At 42.9% G+C, this 21370-nt stretch overlaps 1 protein-coding gene across 3 annotated transcripts in view; it reads left to right on the forward strand.

Moving 5' to 3' along the window:
• The window catches only part of LOC141148174 (uncharacterized), a 53583-nt gene that overhangs the window by 7264 nt on the left and 24949 nt on the right, over nucleotides 1–21370 (forward strand). For all 3 annotated transcript variants that reach the window (XM_073635370.1, XM_073635368.1, XM_073635369.1), the window contains exons 2-5: nucleotides 6458–6516; nucleotides 8677–8705; nucleotides 11183–11251; nucleotides 16743–16808. In XM_073635370.1, the coding sequence (XP_073491471.1) occupies nucleotides 6498–6516; nucleotides 8677–8705; nucleotides 11183–11251; nucleotides 16743–16808 (183 nt within the window). In that variant the 5' untranslated portion in view covers nucleotides 6458–6497. The remainder of the gene's footprint in view (nucleotides 1–6457; nucleotides 6517–8676; nucleotides 8706–11182; nucleotides 11252–16742; nucleotides 16809–21370) is intronic.

A 21370-nucleotide genomic window follows, 5' to 3' on the forward strand; every position in this document is an offset into this window, starting at 1 on the left:
CAAGAATGTGAGCAGAGAGACAGCAGAGGGCCAGAATATGAGCAGAGAGACAGCAGAGGATCAGAATGTGAGCAGAGAGACAGCAGAGGACCAGAATGTGAGCAGAGAGACAGCAGAGGGCCAGAATATGAGCAGAGAGACAGCAGAGGGCCAGAATGTGAGCAGAGACGGCAGAGGACCAGAATGTGAGCAGAGAGACAGCAGAGGACCAGAATGTGAGCAGAGACGGCAGAGGACCAGAATGTGAGCAGAGAGACAGCAGAGGGCCAGAATGTGAGCAGAGACGGCAGAGGACCAGAATGTGAGCAGAGAGACAGCAGAGGGCCAGAATGTGAGCAGAGAGACGGCAGAGGACCAGAATGTGAGCAGAGAAACAGCAGAGGACCAGAATGTGAGCAGAGAGACAGCAGAGGGCCAGAATATGAGCAGAGAGACAGCAGAGGACCAGAATGTGAGCAGAGAGACAGCAGAGGGCCAGAATATGAGCAGAGACGGCAGAGGACCAGAATGTGAGCAGAGAGATGGCAGAGGACAAGAATGTGAGCAGAGAGACAGCAGAGGGCCAGAATGTGAGCAGAGACGGCAGAGGACCAGAATGTGAGCAGAGAGATGGCAGAGGACAAGAATGTGAGCAGAGAGACAGCAGAGGGCCAGAATGTGAGCAGAGAGACAGCAGAGGACCAGAATGTGAGCAGAGAGACAGCAGAGGATCAGAATGTGAGCAGAGAGACAGCAGAGGACCAGAATGTGAGCAGAGAGACAGCAGAGGACCAGAATGTGAGCAGAGAGACAGCAGAGGACCAGAATGTGAGCAGAGAGACAGCAGAGGATCAGAATGTGAGCAGAGAGACAGCAGAGGATCAGAATGTGAGCAGAGAGACAGCAGAGGACCAGAATGTGAGCAGAGAGACAGCAGAGGACCAGAATGTGAGCAGAGAGACAGCAGAGGACCAGAATGTGAGCAGAGAGACAGCAGAGGATCAGAATGTGAGCAGAGAGACAGCAGAGGATCAGAATGTGAGCAGAGAGACAGCAGAGGACCAGAATGTGAGCAGAGAGACAGCAGAGGACCAGAATGTGAGCAGAGAGACAGCAGAGGACCAGAATGTGAGCAGAGAGACAGCAGAGGATCAGAATGTGAGCAGAGAGACAGCAGAGGACCAGAATGTGAGCAGAGAGACAGCAGAGGACCAGAATGTGAGCAGAGAGACAGCAGAGGACCAGAATGTGAGCAGAGAGACAGCAGAGGGCCAGAATGTGAGCAGAGACGGCAGAGGACCAGAATGTGAGCAGAGAGATGGCAGAGGACAAGAATGTGAGCAGAGAGACAGCAGAGGGCCAGAATGTGAGCAGAGAGACGGCAGAGGACCAGAATGTGAGCAGAGAGACAGCAGAGGATCAGAATGTGAGCAGAGAGACAGCAGAGGATCAGAATGTGAGCAGAGAGACAGCAGAGGACCAGAATGTGAGCAGAGAGACAGCAGAGGGCCAGAATATGAGCAGAGAGACAGCAGAGGGCCAGAATATGAGCAGAGAGACAGCAGAGGGCCAGAATGTGAGCAGAGACGGCAGAGGACCAGAATGTGAGCAGAGAGACAGCAGAGGGCCAGAATGTGAGCAGAGACGGCAGAGGACCAGAATGTGAGCAGAGAGACAGCAGAGGGCCAGAATATGAGCAGAGAGACAGCAGAGGGCCAGAATGTGAGCAGAGACGGCAGAGGACCAGAATGTGAGCAGAGAGATGGCAGAGGACAAGAATGTGAGCAGAGAGACAGCAGAGGGCCAGAATGTGAGCAGAGAGATGGCAGAGGACAAGAATGTGAGCAGAGAGACAGCAGAGGACCAGAATGTGAGCAGAGAGACAGCAGAGGATCAGAATGTGAGCAGAGAGACAGCAGAGGATCAGAATGTGAGCAGAGAGACAGCAGAGGACCAGAATGTGAGCAGAGAGACAGCAGAGGACCAGAATGTGAGCAGAGAGACAGCAGAGGATCAGAATGTGAGCAGAGAGACAGCAGAGGATCAGAATGTGAGCAGAGAGACAGCAGAGGACCAGAATGTGAGCAGAGAGACAGCAGAGGATCAGAATGTGAGCAGAGAGACAGCAGAGGATCAGAATGTGAGCAGAGAGACAGCAGAGGACCAGAATGTGAGCAGAGAGACAGCAGAGGACCAGAATGTGAGCAGAGAGACAGCAGAGGACCAGAATGTGAGCAGAGAGAGGGCAGAGGACCAGAATGTGAGCAGAGAGACATCAGAGGACCAGAATATGAGCAGAGAGACAGCAGAGGACCAGAATGTGAGCAGAGAGACAGCAGAGGACCAGAATGTGAGCAGAGAGACAGCAGAGGGCCAGAATGTGAGCAGAGAGACAGCAGAGGATCAGAATATGAGCAGAGAGACAGCAGAGGGCTGGAATGTGAGCAGAGAAATGGCAGAGGACCAGAATGTGAGCAGAGAGACAGCAGAGGGCCAGAATATGAGCAGAGAGACAGCAGAGGACCAGAATGTGAGCAGAGAGACGGCAGAGGACCAGAATGTGAGCAGAGAGACAGCAGGGGATCAAAATGTGAGCAGAGAGACAGCAGAGGACCAGAATGTGAGCAGAGAGACAGCAGAGGACCAGAATGTGAGCAGAGAGACAGCAGAGGACCAGAATGTGAGCAGAGAGACAGCAGAGGACCAGAATGTGAGCAGAGAGACAGCAGAGGGCCAGAATGTGAGCACAGAGACATCAGAGGACCAGAATGTGAGCAGAGAGACAGCAGAGGATCAGAATGTGAGCAGAGAGACAGCAGAGGACCAGAATGTGAGCAGAGAGACAGCAGAGGACCAGAATGTGAGCAGAGAGACAGCAGAGGACCAGAATGTGAGCAGAGAGACAGCAGAGGGCCAGAATGTGAGCAGAGAGACAGCAGAGGATCAGAATGTGAGCAGAGAGACAGCAGAGGACCAGAATGTGAGCAGAGAGACAGCAGAGGACCAGAATGTGAGCAGAGAGACAGCAGAGGACCAGAATGTGAGCAGAGAGACAGCAGAGGGCCAGAATGTGAGCAGAGAGACAGCAGAGGACCAGAATGTGAGCAGAGAGACAGCAGAGGACCAGAATGTGAGCAGAGAGACAGCAGAGGACCAGAATGTGAGCAGAGAGACAGCAGAGGACCAGAATGTGAGCAGAGAGACAGCAGAGGGCCAGAATGTGAGCAGAGAGACAGCAGAGGACCAGAATGTGAGCAGAGAGAGGGCAGAGGACCAGAATGTGAGCAGAGAGACAGCAGAGGATCAGAATGTGAGCAGAGAGACATCAGAGGACCAGAATGTGAGCAGAGAGACATCAGAGGACAAGAATGTGAGCAGAGAGACGGCAGAGGACCAGAATGTGAGCAGAGAGACGGCAGAGGACCAGAATGTGAGCAGAGAGACAGCAGAGGACCAGAATGTGAGCAGAGAGACAGCAGAGGACCAGAATGTGAGCAGAGAGACAGCAGAGGGCCAGAATGTGAGCAGAGAGACATCAGAGGACAAGAATGTGAGCAGAGAGACGGCAGAGGACCAGAATGTGAGCAGAGAGACAGCAGAGGACCAGAATGTGAGCAGAGAGACAGCAGAGGACCAGAATGTGAGCAGAGAGACAGCAGAGGGCCAGAATGTGAGCAGAGAGACAGCAGAGGACCAGAATGTGAGCAGAGAGACAGCAGAGGGCCAGAATGTGAGCAGAGAGACAGCAGAGGACCAGAATGTGAGCAGAGAGAGGGCAGAGGACCAGAATGTGAGCAGAGAGACAGCAGAGGATCAGAATGTGAGCAGAGAGACAGCAGAGGACCAGAATGTGAGCAGAGAGACAGCAGAGGACCAGAATGTGAGCAGAGAGACAGCAGAGGATCAGAATGTGAGCAGAGAGACGGCAGAGGACCAGAATGTGAGCAGAGAGACAGCAGAGGACCAGAATGTGAGCAGAGAGACAGCAGAGGACCAGAATGTGAGCAGAGAGACAGCAGAGGATCAGAATGTGAGCAGAGAGACAGCAGAGGGCTAGGAAAGAGGTGTCATACTGGTAGGAGAGAAAAGAGAGGCAGTAGAGAGCCAGGAAAGAGACAAAGAGACACCCTGCATGTAGGAGAGAGCAGAGAGACGGCAGTGGGCCAGGAAAGTGAACATAGAGATAGCAGATGGCCAAAGTAATAAGGACTAGACAGGGCACAGCTAAGTGTCTGCCTATTGATTAGGAAATATATTTGACTGGTTGTAATAATTCTGATGGCTCTTGAAGATTGCCGTGTTCCTGAGTCTCATCTGATTGTCACTGTTCTAAAGGAAGAGGAAACCACTACTCAACCACACAGAGAGCACCTCCCCCCCCCCCCTCGACCCGACCGATTGATGTGTGAGAAAGTAATGCAAATTGCTACAATCTACCACAGCTGCAAAGTCCACTCAGGAAGATTGATCCTTTCTGATTGGCTGTTATGGTTTACTGCACTTTGCTCCACTGCTGCACCTTGCACTGCTCTGATATGATGTCTCATATATGATGATGTGTGTATTTTTATCTACATATCTGCATGTATTCTGCAGGGGAAAAAGTTTAAAAAAGTTACCCTGTGCAAGGGGAGAGACCGTGAGATGTATATTGTACACACATTGCATGGATCTGAGGATTCTATATATTCTGCCTGAACCTCAACCATCCCCGGTGCAATCATAGATTTCTCATCGCTCCCTATGGATAGGGCCTAATCTTCAGCTTGTAGAGATCTGGGGGTATGAAAGGCCCAGGATAAACCATACTGGGGCATTGATACATACAGTATCTCATCATTGTTTTGCTCTCCCCTATGGATGGGGTCCAATCTGCAGCCTGTAAGGATCTGGGGGTCCGATAGACCCAGCAGAAACTGTATTTGGCAATCATGGATTTCTCACCACTTTTCTCCATAAAAAAGAGGTCTTCAGCCTGTAGGGATCTGAGGGTCCTATAGGTCCAGCTATGTTGGGGGTCAATCATAAATCTTTCATTGTTTGCCCATGTGGATGGGGTCCAATATGCAGCCTGTAAGGATCTGGGGGTCCGATGGACTCAGTAGGAACTGTATTTTGCAACCATGGATTTCTCACCACTTTTCTCCCCTATGAATGAGGTCTTCAGCCTGTAGGGATCTGAGGGTCCTATAGGTCCAGCTTTGTTGGGGTTAGTCTCAAATCTTTCATTGATTGCTCATGTGGATGGGGTCTAACCTGCAGCCCGCAGGGATCTGGGGTTCTGAAAATGAACCGTTCCAGGGGCAATCATAGATTTCTCATCATTGTTCTCCCCTATGGATGGGGTCCAATCTGCAGCCTGTAGGGATCTGGGGGTCCGGTAGACCCAGCATGAACTATATTGGGCATTCATGGATTTCTCTCCACTTTTCTCCCCTATGAATGAGGTCTTCAGTCTGGTTGTTAAGGATTCAGCGGTCCCTTCACCCGCTGGTGTCCTTAGCAACCATTGACAGCAGAAATAAGACTGCTACTATACAGGACGTTCAGCTCCCACCGAATAGGTGCATTTTTTTCTGCTAGCCCAAACAGCTAACATTCAGTCTGAACTTGTGTTCAGTCCGAACCTTCAGCTCATTCCTAGTGCTGAATATTGAGAATTCATTAAATCGTATGGTATAGAGCAGCAACCCAACCTACCGCATACCATTGTAGTCATAAATTTGGGACCACGTGCTTCTCTACTTGTCATACAAACTTTTGTAGATGGAACTCATCCATGAATAATATTTCCCTCTAAAAACCTAACCCAGGCTTTCTCAAACTTTTAACCCTAGAGGAACCCCAAAAATAATTTCTTGAGGAACTCTTACTAAAACCAATTCATCAGGACTCAGTAGGAACAATGCCCCTTATATTGGTGGTCAATAGGAAGAATGTCCCTCTTAAAGTGGTGCTCAGAATGCCACCCTTAAAGTCAGCCAAAACGATATTTGGTGTCATGCTGCTGGCTCTGCTAAGTGGTGCTGAACCTTCAACTCTGTAGGCATCATCAAATAGGTGGTTCATCAGCCACAGCTTAAGGAACCCTTAGCAAGCTCTGGAGGAACCCAGGGTTCCACGGAAACCCTGGTTGAGAATGGCTGACCTAACCGCTAACCACTTCCCACAGCAAGGTTTGTTTCTTTCAATCTATTTTTTTTATTATTTTGAAATAGAAAAAATACAACATGAACATGAATCCAAAGGAAATCCAATAAATGCAGAAAAATAAATAAGGAAGGACTAGAGTCCTCCAACATCATATACATTCATTTACTATCACTTTCTATAGAGAGCAAGAGTTACCATGTGCCCCTCTGGTTGACTAGGGAGGACATACCAAGGCTTGTATAGGGAATAGCTTGGAATTTCAAGATTATAACGTGTACTCTGTTTGGTCAGCATTATATAATTAAAAATGCTTCTTTATCTCTAGTTCATTTTGGGCATTTTATCGCTGACATCTGGAGCTCCCCATGGATCAATTCACCAGAGGTCTGTGAATATCTTTATACTTTCTGAATTGTTTTATTATCTACATTATTATTATTATTATTATTATTATTATTATTATGTACTTTATTGTATTAATAATATTAGTATTTATAATATGTATTTCACATTATTATATTATTTTACCATTTATAGTACTACTACTGTAGGTATTAATAATATTTATTATTTATTGTATATTCATTTTTTTAAATAATATTTATTATTATTATTATTATTATTATTATTATTATTATTATTACTATGTACTTTATTGTATTAATAATATCAGTATTAATAATATGTATTTTATATTATTATATTATATTATTTTACTATTTATAGTACTCTTACTGTATGTATTAATAATATTTATTGAATATTTATTGTATGTTAATTAATATGTATTATTTAATAATATTTTTTATTATTATTATTATTATTATTATTATTATTATTTATGTTTGTATTGGGGGAAAACAATAGGTCTGTAGTAGCCACAGGCTTTCTCTATTTTAATCACAGTTAGTAAAAAGTGTTATGTTTTTTTTTAATATTATTATTATTATTTAAGTCCCCCCAGCCAGTTCAAATAAAATGGCAGATTAAGCTCCAATTCTCGCCATCAATCAAGATTCCCCGGCTGAGTTGTGTCCTCGGTCTTTCCTCGGTCTTTCAGATATAATGAATACTGAGGACATACTGTAAATGATGGCTGTCATGGAAGGGGTGGGTGTGTGTGTGGGGGGGTGTGTGTGTGTGGGGTGTGAGAGAGAGAGTGCATGAGGAGGGGGAGAGAAAGCATGAGGAGGGGGAGAGAGAGAGAGTGCGTGAGGAGGGGGAGAGAGAGAGAGAGCGTGAGGGGCGAGAGAGAGAGCGTGTGTGAGGAGGGGGAAGAGAGAGTGTGTGTGAGGAGGGGGAAGAGAGAGTGTGTGAGGAGGGGAGAGAGAGCGTGAGGAGGGGGAGAGAGAGGGTGTGAGGAGGGGAGAGAGAGCGTGAGGAGGGGGAGAGAGAGGGTGTGAGGAGGGGAGAGAGAGCGTGAGGAGGGGGAGAGAGAGGGTGTGAGGAGGGGAGAGAGAGCGTGAGGAGGGGGAGAGAGAGAGTGCATGAGGAGGGGGAGAGAGAGAGAGCATGAGGAGGGGGGAGAGAGTATGAGGAGGGAGTGGGAGAACGTGAGGAGTGGGAGAGAGAGTGTAAGGAGGGGGAGAGAAAGTGAGCGTGAAGAGGGGAGAGAGAGAAAGTGTGAGGAGGGGGAGAGAGAGAGAGTGTAAGGATAGGGAGAGATAGTGAGCGTGAGGAGGGGGGAGAGAGTGTGAGGAGCTGAGAGAGAGAGATGAGGGAGAGAGAGTGTGAGAAGGGGGAGACAGAGAGCGAGGAGGGAGGAGAGAGAAAGCGAGAGCATGAGAAGGGGGAGGAGGAGAGAGCGTGAAGAGGGGGAAAGGGGGAGAGAGTGAGGAGGGGGAGAGAGAGAGAGTGAGGAGGGGAGAGAGAGTGAGGAGGGGAGAGAGAGAGAGTGAGGAGGGGAGAGAGAGTGAGGAGGGGAGAGAGAGTGTGTGAAGAGGGAGAAGAGAGAGAGTGAGAGAGAAAGGGGGAAAGAGAGTGTGTGAGGAGGGAGCAAAGAGAGCGCACGAGGGAGAGAGTGAAAAAGAGAGAGTGTGTGAGAAGGAGGGAGAGATAGAATGATAGAGAGTGAGGAGGAGGGATAGAGAGGGAGAGAGAGAGAGAGAGAGAGAGAGAGAGAGAAATAGAGAGTGTGAAAAGGAGGGGGAGAGAGAGAGAGAGGGAGAAGCATGAGTGAAAGATAAAGAGATGGAGGGGGCATGAGGAGGAGGAATAGAGAGAGTGCACAATGGCGAGAAAGAAAAACAGATTGGACGTGAGAAGGGAGAGAGAGAAAAAGCGCAAGGAAAATGTAAATAAATGGGTAGAAAGAGAGCGTGAGCATGAGGAAGAGGGATAGGGAGAGGGGAGGAGAGGATGAGAGAAAAGGGAGGCACAATAGTAATCAGGCTTGAATGAATACAAGGGCATTGCATATACAAACACACACTGCAATTTCTGTTTTGCATTTGCAGTTTCTGCCCCAGTTTTTGTCATTGTAATCTTACTTTTTCTCATCAATTGTATTATGATTGATATTTTATTGTTCTATTTCTATCCTAGCTAAATTGGGTCCAATTCCACTTCCCTTTGTAAGTATCTGTTTGTACATTTACACCCTAGATTTGCACCCTGGAGGAAAGACATAGTGATAGACAATCATCTTACTGCTATGGGATTAAGGGATCAGTCTGCCTAAAGGCTCCACATCTTCTCCAGCACAGGAAGTGAAATAAAATTGCCCCAGCAGGAACATTTTCAGCAAGCTAACAAAATTTGTTAACTTTTCCAAACATTTTCAACATGCCCAATCACTCAAATTCGATGGCCTCACGAAAATCGCCCATTGCTGCGGCCCACTAATGGTGCAAAATTTGAACGAAAATTATTAGTTCCGATTCTCGAAAGACAATTCTTTCGGAATTTGATCCATGTATGGCTGGCTTTAGTTTTTGTATGAGATTAGGCCTGTACATCTAGAAAAGTTATGAGGGATGGAGGAACATGTGAGTTGAAGGGACATAAGGGGTGAGAAATAAAAAGTACAAAGGCATGAAGGGAAATGGGGGACATGAGGGATGGAGGGGCATGGAGGATATGTGGGAGGAGAGACATGAGGAATGGAGGAACATAAGGGACATGAGGGGTGGAGGAACATAGGAGACATGATGGATGTAGGGACATAAGGTACATGCGAGGTGGAGAGACATAAGTGGTGGAGGAACATAAAAGGCCTGATGGAGGGAGGGACATGAGAGACATGCAGGATGGAGGGAATTGTGGGGCGGAGAAACATAAGAAGTGGAGGAACATAAGAGACATGATGGAGGGGTATGGGGCACACGCGGAGTGGAGAGACATAAGTGGTGGAATAAAATAAGGGACATGAGGGGTGGAGGCACATAGGAGAGATGATGAACGGACAGACATGGGGGACATAAGTGGTGGAAGAAAAGAAGGGAGAAGAGGGGTCAAGGAACATAAGAGACATGATGGATGGAGAGACATAAGGTACATGCGAGGTGCAGAGACATAAGTGGTGGAGGAACATAAAAGCCTGGTGGAGGGAGGGACATGGGGACATGTGGGGTGGAGGAACATAAGAGACATGAGGGAGGGAGGGGGGATTGAGGGACATGTGTGGTGGAGAGACATGAGGTGAAGGAACATAAGAGACATGAGGGATGGAGGAACATGGAGGATATGTGGGATGGAGAGACATAAGGGGTGGAGGAACATAAGGGACATGAGGGGTGGAGGAACATAGGAGACATGATGGATGTAGGGACATAAGGTACATGCGAGGTGGAGAGACATAGGTGGTGGAGGAACATAAAAGGCATGATGGAGCGAGGGACATGAGAGACATGCAGGATGGAGGGAATTGTGAGATGGAGAGACATAAGAAGTGGAGGAACATAAGAGACATGATGGATGGAGGGACGTGGGGCACATGTGGGGTGGAGAGACATAAGTGGTGGAAGAAAATAAGGGACATGAGGGGTGGAGGCACCTAGGAGAGATGATGAATGGACGGACATGGGGACATAAGTGGTGGAAGAAAAGAAGGGTCATGAGGGGTTGAAGAACATAAGAGACATGATGAATGGAAAGACATAAGGTACATGCGAGGTGGAGAGACATAAGTGGTGGAGGAACATAAAAGCCTGGTGGAGGGAGGGACATGGGGACATGTGGAGTGGAGGAACATAAGAGACATGAGGGAGGGATTGAGGGTGTGGTGGAGAGACATTAGGCGAAGGAGAGACATTAGGCGAAGGAACATAAGAGACATGATGACTAGAGGGACATAGAGGATATGTGGGATGGAGAGACATAAGGGGTGGAGGAACATAAGGGACATGAGGGGTGGAGGAACATAGGAGACATGATGGATGTAGGGACATAAGGTACATGCGAGGTGGAGAGACATAGGTGGTGGAGGAACATAAAAGGCATGATGGATGGAGGGACGTGGTGCACATGTGGGGTGGAGAGACATAAGTGGTGGAAGAAAATAAGGGACATGAGGGGTGGAGGCACATAGGAGAGATGATGAATGGAGGGACATGGGGGACATGTGGGGTGGAGAGACATAAGTGGTGGAAGAAAATAAGGGACATGAGGGGTCGAGGAACATAAGATACATGATGGATGGAGGGACATAAGATACATGCGAGGTGGAGAGACATAAGTGGTGGAGGAACATAAAAGCCTGGTGCAGGGAGGGACATGGGGGACATGTGGGGTGGGGGAACATAAGAGACATGAGGGAGGAAGGGATTGAGGCACATGTGTGGTGGAGAGACATGAGGTAAAGGAACATAAGAGACATGATGGATAGAGGGACATGGGGGACATGTGAGGTGGAGAGACTTAAGCGGTGGAAGAAAATAAGGGACATGAGGGGTGGAGGCACATAGGAGACATGGTTAATGGAAGGACATAAGGCACATGCGAGGTGGAGTGACACAAGGGGTTGAGGAACAGAAGAGACATGATGGATTGAGGGACATGTGGAATGGGGGACATGCATCTTTTACATAAACTTTATGTTTTTTTTATGCAGATACTCTCCTTATTCTTGCTTTCATTGTGGATCTTCTTTTCTAACGGTGAAAACTCTCTCCTGTATTCTGTAAGTATCTACACAATTATATTTCCAGCAGTGTCTGGAAAAGAACATAGAGTATGTAGCTCAAATAATTTTCAAAAAGACAAACACACTGCAACATCATGAAGTCGGTTAATTTGCCAAGTGAGATGGATGAACTGTTGGTGATGGCCAACAAACATAACATTGGTTGTGTTATAAATAATAAACCAAAAAAGAAAGCGCCTCTTAAGTATAGCGGATTTATTTGTGTGTTAAAAGCATAGTATACACTCACATTAAGGTAGATGATGTACTGCTTCCATAAAGAACTGGTCCCGGTGTCTCTCGATGGTGACTGGTGATCAAAAGGGAGCCTAGATGGACGCCGTGCGGTGGCCGCGGACCTCCGCTCGGAGGCACCGGCTGTACAAGCGGTGTAGTGAAGAAGTCACTTCCGCGTTCCAGCGGATCACATGGGAGATGACGTCACTGGGACAGTTCAGACTAGCTGGGAACCACTACGCGTTTCAGAGCATGCGCGAAGCTCATAACGAGCATGCGCACTCCTTTTTCAAGTGTCTAATGGAAAAAACTAACCAGGAAGCTTAAATAACTACGAAGTAGCGATAAGGACCAATCATAATCAAGAGGGGGGAGGGAGCAATAACGGAAATAGCTATAACGACAATAGAACGAGTTCTTTATAGATTACATATTAGATTGATAGAGTATATTAGCACTACGAAAATGTACAATATTAGATCGCAAAAAGAGTTTACATATATATGTATATATATAGTATTAGATAATACAAGTTAATGAGATGGTATAATGATGATTTAAATTAAAAGATAATAATGATAATAATAATAATTTAAAAAAGGTAAATGTGCGGATAAAATTAATGATCAATATATACATGTAGTATTAAAAATAAAATTTTTTTTAATAAAAATAATAAAAATAAAAATAAAAATAAAAATTAAAAATTAAATAAGGGGTTCATATCTGGACTGGACAAGGACACTGAATACAGGAATTACATATATCCCTTGTTAATACCCGCATGTGCACACAACACGTAAAGTGACTATTGTGCATACATGCACTTGGTCACTGCCCACACATGTGTGCGAGCGTACACTTACATGTGTAAGCACGCACGCACACACGCATACATGCATCTATAGGGAAAAAAAACCCCAAATATGTTAATGGACTGAGAGCACCAGTTTGTAAGTTTAAAATAATAATAAAAATCATCAGAATAAAAATTCAAGAATCCATATGATGGAAAAAAAAAAAAAAACTACTATTAATTCTATTATGTTAGTATTAAAGAACAGGACCTCAGTAAATAGATGAATAATACGTATAATAAATTATCCAGATGAGGGTTAATTCCAATATTGATATTAATCCATATAGTGTATCATGAAACATCTCAAAAGGTTTAATGTAAAGATAGATATAAGAAGCTGAATGGATTGGAAAGACAATATTTGAAATATTTCCATATAAGGGTACACTCTATAAAATAGTATTGACCTCCAGTTCCTCATTTAACCCGTTAGGCGCTAAAGTATCTAAGATAAAAATCCAAAATGTTTCGCGCTCACAAAGTTTAGAAAAGCGTTCGGCCTCGGATAATTGGTGTGGGATAGACTCAATTACCCACACCTGTAGGCCGACAGTAGATTTCTGGTGGCATTCAAGAAAGTGTCTGGGGACGCTATGCTCATCACAGCCTTGTTCTATAAAACGGCGATGTTTGCCGAACCGTTGTCGCAAAGGACAAATAGTGCGCCCAACGTACAGTAATTTGCAAGGACATGTGAGGCAATATACAACGTAATTTGTAGAACAGTTGTAAAAGCCTTCTAGTTGGTATATTTTGTCCTTATGTTGAAAACTTTTTTGGCCATGTCTGACAAAAGTACAATTTTTGCATAAGGCCTTATTACTCTATCAAAATAGACCAAAACAATAATAAAAGAGATATATAAAATACTGTATTAATGTTTAGATAAAATATATCACTAAATGTATTAAACTCCTAGGACCAGCAGCAATACAAGACTTCTAATGAAACCAGGAGTAAAACAAATAATGTAATCGCGCCAAAGTCCATGGAAATACAGCCAAAATAAATGGGAAAAAAAAGTCAATAGATGATGCCAGAAAGAGATCTGTGATCCTAGGATCAATGAAAATCTAGGAATCCGGGAAATCTATTTCTCCAAGATACCAAGGGCAGCTTCCTGTTGAGTGAAGTCAGTCTCCATATGAACATAAAAAACCAAAAAAGAAAGCGCCTCTTAAGTATAGCGGATTTATTTGTGTGTTAAAAGCATAGTATACACTCACATTAAGGTAGATGATGTACTGCTTCCATAAAGAACTGGTCCCGGTGTCTCTCGATGGTGACTGGTGATCAAAAGGGAGCCTAGATGGACGCCGTGCGGTGGCCGCGGACCTCCGCTCGGAGGCACCGGCTGTACAAGCGGTGTAGTGAAGAAGTCACTTCCGCGTTCCAGCGGATCACATGGGAGATGACGTCACTGGGACAGTTCAGACTAGCTGGGAACCACTACGCGTTTCAGAGCATGCGCGAAGCTCATAACGAGCATGCGCACTCCTTTTTCAAGTGTCTAATGGAAAAAACTAACCAGGAAGCTTAAATAACTACGAAGTAGCGATAAGGACCAATCATAATCAAGAGGGGGGAGGGAGCAATAACGGAAATAGCTATAACGACAATAGAACGAGTTCTTTATAGATTACATATTAGATTGATAGAGTATATTAGCACTACGAAAATGTACAATATTAGATCGCAAAAAGAGTTTACATATATATGTATATATATAGTATTAGATAATACAAGTTAATGAGATGGTATAATGATGATTTAAATTAAAAGATAATAATGATAATAATAATAATTTAAAAAAGGTAAATGTGCGGATAAAATTAATGATCAATATATACATGTAGTATTACAAATAAAATTTTTTTTAATAAAAATAATAAAAATAAAAATAAAAATTAAAAATTAAATAAGGGGTTCATATCTGGACTGGACAAGGACACTGAATACAGGAATTACATATATCCCTTGTTAATACCCGCATGTGCACACAACACGTAAAGTGACTATTGTGCATACCAGGTACCAGGTACCACAACAAACATAGAAGAATGGAATCCATACTTCTTAAACATTGGGGGATTCTCAAACAGGATCCTTTTCTCCTTGAAAACCTTAGCGATAAACCGATGGTTACATATAGAAGGGCCCCAACATTGAAAAATAAATTAGCACCCAGTAAGCTTAAAACACACAAATCAGAGAGCCCACTTTGCCTGATTCCACTTACGGGTATGTATAGATGCAATAAGGCCTTATGCAAAACTTGTACTTTTGTCAGACATGGCCAAAAAAGTTTTCAACATAAGGACAAAATATACCAACTAGAAGGCTTTTACAACTGTTCTACAAATTACGTTGTATATTGCCTCACATGTCCTTGCAAATTACTGTACGTTGGGCGCACTATTTGTCCTTTGCGACAACGGTTCGGCAAACATCGCCGTTTTATAGAACAAGGCTGTGATGAGCATAGCGTCCCCAGACACTTTCTTGAATGCCACCAGAAATCTACTGTCGGCCTACAGGTGTGGGTAATTGAGTCTATCCCACACCAATTATCCGAGGCCGAACGCTTTTCTAAACTTTGTGAGCGCGAAACATTTTGGATTTTTATCTTAGATACTTTAGCGCCTAACGGGTTAAATGAGGAACTGGAGGTCAATACTATTTTATAGAGTGTACCCTTATATGGAAATATTTCAAATATTGTCTTTCCAATCCATTCAGCTTCTTATATCTATCTTTACATTAAACCTTTTGAGATGTTTCATGATACACTATATGGATTAATATCAATATTGGAATTAACCCTCATCTGGATAATTTATTATACGTATTATTCATCTATTTACTGAGGTCCTGTTCTTTAATACTAACATAATAGAATTAATAGTAGTTTTTTTTTTTTTTTTCCATCATATGGATTCTTGAATTTTTATTCTGATGATTTTTATTATTATTTTAAACTTACAAACTGGTGCTCTCAGTCCATTAACATATTTGGGGTTTTTTTTCCCTATAGATGCATGTATGCGTGTGTGCGTGCGAGCGTACACTTACATGTGTAAGCACGCACGCACACATGTGTGGGCAGTGACCAAGTGCATGTATGCACAATAGTCACTTTACGTGTTGTGTGCACATGCGGGTATTAACAAGGGATATATGTAATTCCTGTATTCAGTGTCCTTGTCCAGTCCAGATATGAACCCCTTATTTAATTTTTAATTTTTATTTTTATTTTTATTTTTATTATTTTTATTAAAAAAATGTTTATTTTTAATACTACATGTATATATTGATCATTAATTTTATCCGCACATTTACCTTTTTTAAATTATTATTATTATCATTATTATCTTTTAATTTAAATCATCATTATACCATCTCATTAACTTCTATTATCTAATACTATATATATACATATATATGTAAACTCTTTTTGCGATCTAATATTGTACATTTTCGTAGTGCTAATATACTCTATCAATCTAATATGTAATCTATAAAGAACTCGTTCTATTGTCGTTATAGCTATTTCCGTTATTGCTCCCTCCCCCCTCTTGATTATGATTGGTCCTTATCGCTACTTCGTAGTTATTTAAGCTTCCTGGTTAGTTTTTTCCATTAGACACTTGAAAAAGGAGTGCGCATGCTCGTTATGAGCTTCGCGCATGCTCTGAAACGCGTAGTGGTTCCTAGCTAGTCTGAACTGTCCCAGTGACGTCATCTCCCATGTGATCCGCTGGAACGCGGAAGTGACTTCTTCACTACACCGCTTGTACAGCCGGTGCCTCCGAGCGGAGGTCCGCGGCCACCGCACGGCGTCCATCTAGGCTCCCTTTTGATCACCAGTCACCATCGAGAGACACCGGGACCAGTTCTTTATGGAAGCAGTACATCATCTACCTTAATGTGAGTGTATACTATGCTTTTAACACACAAATAAATCCGCTATACTTAAGAGGCGCTTTCTTTTTTGGTTTTTTATGTTCATATGGAGACTGACTTCACTCAACAGGAAGCTGCCCTTGGTATCTTGGAGAAATAGATTTCCCGGATTCCTAGATTTTCATTGATCCTAGGATCACAGATCTCTTTCTGGCATCATCTATTGACTTTTTTTTCCCATTTATTTTGGCTGTATTTCCATGGACTTTGGCGCGATTACATTATTTGTTTTACTCCTGGTGTTATAAATAATAGTATGTCCGCTGGAATAGCATTGAAGAATGGAAACATCCAGAAGTTGGTGAACCCCCACCAATCCAGAATGTGCACTACAGTTCATGCATCCTCTGCTATAGAAGGAGTCAACATGATGCTGGTCTATGTGAATCCTCCAGAATGTCTAATATTCGTCTCTCCTCTTCCTCACAGCTCTGCATGATAATTACAATTCTCCTGAAAGGGTCCCTGCTATCCCGTTGGTGTATCTTGAAATATGTGAGTATGTCTTCAAAAATATGGTGGGACCAATATGTTCCTGGTGTGAATACTGAAATACTAGGAGCAAAAATTTGTGTAAAATTGAAAATATTTCCCCATACAATAAGCCTCACTCATCTCCCTTGTATCGTCCTATTGATCCATGGCTGGGGATAAGCAAAATAGAAAGTTTATCTGTGAAAATCAAGAGTTTTTTTCCTGCAGTCTTTTGCCATATAGGTGAAACGCATTGGAGCCAATGAAGAAAAATAAAAGTAAAATGAATTAAAAGTAAAATCAAGGAGAATTCTGGTGGTTTTCTAAGTTCCAATAGACTTTAAATGACTCCTGTAGGGTATGGAAGCTCCTTTTAACTAACCTAGACCTGTTCATATGTCATATAGTAGACGTGTGCAATTCGTTTAGTTACAAATTAGTTTTGCACCAAAATTCGACAAGTTTGTTAATTCGGAAGCATTCGAATTAACGAATTAACGAAAACCCGTTTAACAAATTTTTCCGAAAACGAAAATTCCGAAATTCGGAAATTCGAAAATAAGATTGAAAATCCGAAAATTCAAAAGAGCGAAAATCTGAATATTCAAAAACCTGAAAATTTGAAAATCCAAAATAATAACTAACTAATAATAATTAACTATTACTAACTATTATTCTAAAGGTATTGGAATTTCCTTTCAAATTTGGCTGTCAGTGAACATAACAAATATGAATTTATCCGAAATAACGAATTCCGCATCTAAGCGAATGGAACGTAACAAATGATTTATTATTATTATTATTTATTATTATTAATAAATTAACAAATTAATAATAATAAATAATAATAATAATAAATATGTTTTATTAGTATTTATTATTAATTCATTCCATTCATTTAGATACGACATTCGTTATTTCAGATAATTTGTAACTTAATAAATAATAATAAATTTGTATTCGTTACGTTCACTAACAGCCAAATTTGAAAGGAAATGCCAATACCCATAATTTAATAGTTAGTTATTATTTTGGATTTTCAAAACTTTCGGATTTTCGTTCTTATTTCCGAATTTTTGAATTTCCAAATTTTCGATTACCGCATCTAAACAAAAGGAACATAAGGAATTAGAATTTTTCCGAAGTTACAAATTTATTTGAAATAACGAATTTCGATTATAACGAATGACCCCGAAAAATAAAGAAAAAAATAAATGAATGAAACTAAATGAACAAATTTGTCGGCAGTGCACATAGTTAGTTTAATTATTTATACATTTTTTCAATAGGAAAAAGACTGAAAAAAAAATAGAATAAAAAGAAACCGTGCCAGTACACAAATAATAACATATACAAAGAACATGAAATTAAATAAACTAAAAACAACCCAAAAATCTCTCTCAATAAAAAAAAAATAAAAAATAAAAACAACTATCAAGCAAAGTGTTTTTTTTTTTATTTTGTTTTTTTTTTCTTTGAAGCAAATGAGGGAAGTTGAGGTTATATTCCCGCTATTATGAAAAAAGGTACCCCGATGCAACTTGCCAACAGATCAATGCAACTTGCTCACCATAACGAATGACAAAGCACTAACGTTGGATAGGGGGTGCTGCCAACAACGGTGTATGCACCACTTTTTGCTGTGTTTTTGGTATGTTGTCAAAATGAATGAACTGCCTTAGAGCAACGCATATTGGCACATGGCACAACGCACATCAACAAGCGTGCAATAACCCTAACCTTTAAAGTTTCCATTTCAGCAAAAGTTTTGGGCAAAATCAATTTCACCAAAACCACTCCGCTATGCATTATTTGCCGGTGTAGCTCCCTCCTATAGTAATGTAGAGTGTTAGGTACATTTAGTCTAGTCCCTCTATAATCAGTGGAGCCTGAGGTAGATTATTAAGGCCTGCTCAGTGTCTCACGGGCTACTACTCTTGATTGCTTGCCCCTGTATTCTAGAGGATTCCAGAATTATAGTTGTAAGAAGAACAGTGTAAGCAACCTAAATATTTATGGGACTTCCAGCCAATCCCTGGGGAGGTGTGCCCAGTAGGTGGTGGGAGAGCTCATAAATAGTATGGGGCCTGAGACAGGAGCAACAGGGTTCCTTGGTCTAGTCCTGCTGGAGGAGACGCTTGTGCAGGGCTCTGCCCCTGGGACAGGTGTCAGTTCCTGAAATCAGGCTGAGACAGAAGTACAGTTAAATCACACTTGTTTAATAATAAAAGTAAAAAGAACAAACGTAGTCAAAACATAGCCAAAGTTCAGCAAACCGGAACGGATAGTCAGCCAAGCCAGAAGTCAGGGATCAATGTAGTGGAAGAGCAAGCAGGATCAGGAGCCAGAAAGGATGTCAGCAAAGCAAGTCTTGAACAGGATCGCAGGAGATAGTTTCTGTGATGTTGACCAAGGTGAAGGCAGAGCTCCTCTGGACTGGACGGCTTAAGTAGGCAGGACTGACGAGCAGGATATCATCAACAGCTGAGTAACAAGGAGAGAGATGGAATCTGGCAATTAGCTGACAGCTGAGTGGCCAGCTCAGAGAAGGAAGGGCCCTGACAGCCGGATTACTGGAGGTGCCATTTAGAAGACTTCAGGGTCCCAGATGAGGCTTCAGCTGAGGGGCTTATTCGCAAAGTCTATTCTTGGAGTTTGTTTTGGTCAGGAAAAGCCAGGAGGAAGTTGAGGGAAAGGTATCCAGCTGTCTTATGATGGTGTGAGCTCGTATCTCCCTCACTGGAGAGTGCCCGGTTGATTTCGGAAGGAGACAACCGATGATCCTGTGGCTATGTGAGTAGACATACCTCCCAACTTTGTGAGATGGGAATGAAGGACACCTATTAGCAAATGTATGTAGGCATAGGACACACCCCCTGCCACGCCTCCTTAAAGGAGAATTATACAAACAATTATTGGTTAAACCCACAAGTTTTTTTTTTTACTATTCCTTTATTTTGGCATTTGGAAATTACAAATGCAGCAATTTAGAAATTGAATGAAAGGTTTAGGGCTGGGAAACACTTTTGGGTATTTTATTTACAACTATACAGATCAGACCAAAACGAGGGACAAATGAGGAGGAATGAGGGACAGTCCCTCAAAATCAGGGACAATCCCTCTAAATCAGGGACAGTTGTGAGCTACGGAGTAGATGACTCGGTGCTGGAAGTTAGCGACTGTGTGCAGCGTTTGACCTTTTGGGAAAAGTCCTAGTCACCTGTCAGCATTAGAGCTATCGGGGACATTTTTTTTTTGTGTAGCTCAGCAAGATTGAGTAGACTCCTCAAAGTCTTCAGCCCATCAGTTTTAGCAAATCTCATGCTTCCTTCACCCTAAACAGATACCCCTAGACCAGTGACGGCAAACCTTGGAACTCCAGATGTTTTGGAACTACATTTCCCATGGTGCTCAACTACACTACAGAGTGCATGAGCATCCTGGGAAATGTAGTTTCAAAACATCTGGGGTGCCAAGGTTCACCATCACTGCCCTAGACTGTTCTTTTGAGCCAGTGAAAGTGAAGAAAATGCTGTGTGCCTGGTTGCATGTGCGTTAATCTGAGGAGAAAGTATCGGTTTCACCACCGGCTCCTTAATGGGTGTGCTTCACCAAAAAAAAAGTACCAAAACATGAATTTTCCTTTAGATTGTTAGCTCTTGTGGGAATCCACCTGCCCTTCTTCATAGAACACACACCTAATGTTTTATTGCATTAATCCTTCTATTATGTGTGATTGTGAATACGAATGCTCTATGCAAGGTAATAACACTAATGCTACAAAACTATACAATGTATATTCTAAAAAACTGAAGTATTGTATTCATTTAGATGCAGAATAGCATGGATTTTTCCTACAATTATGTTTCTCTAAAGCTTTTCTTCTCTCGGTGGAAAGTGAAAGTAATATTCTGTTTTCTGTCTGACCTTTGATCATTTGCAGTACTTTACTTTGATAAGCAAGTTCATCTTTGTAGGATGCACGCTGCTATTTACTCTCTTTATTATACTGCAGAATGAACACTTACCGTATATACTCGAGTATAAGTCGACCCGAATATAAGCCGAGGCACCTAATTTTAATACAAAAAACTAGGAAAACTTATTGACTCGAGTATAAGCCTAGGGTGAGAAATGCACAGCTACTGTAAGTGGAAAAGAGGGTCAACAATGCCCATTTGCAGCCTCAATGTGCCCATTTGCAGCCATAGGTCCCCCGAAGTTCAAATTTGGTAGTTAAGGGTTCCTAGATGCCTTCTAGCTGCAGCCAAAATTTGGGGTCTCTGGACCCAAAGGGTCCCGAAATAACATTGCTGCAGATGGACACAGTTGACCGACTTTGGGGCCCCGTATCTCGGGGCCACTTGGTGCTAGGAACCCCAAATTTGTCCAAAGCTGGGGAGATACAGGGCCCCAAAATCAGTTCAGAAAATGTCATTCTCTGCTGCAGAAAAGTGCTTGACTCGAGTATAAGCCAAGGGGGGCATTTTCAGCACAAAAAGTGTGCTGAAAAACTCAGCTTATACTCAAGTATATACGGTATGTTTTTTGTTGCTGTGCACTTAGTCGAATTCAGATTTGAT

This window comes from Aquarana catesbeiana, linkage group LG06 (genome assembly GCF_042186555.1).
Source record: "Aquarana catesbeiana isolate 2022-GZ linkage group LG06, ASM4218655v1, whole genome shotgun sequence".
Lineage (NCBI taxonomy): Eukaryota > Metazoa > Chordata > Amphibia > Anura > Ranidae > Aquarana > Aquarana catesbeiana.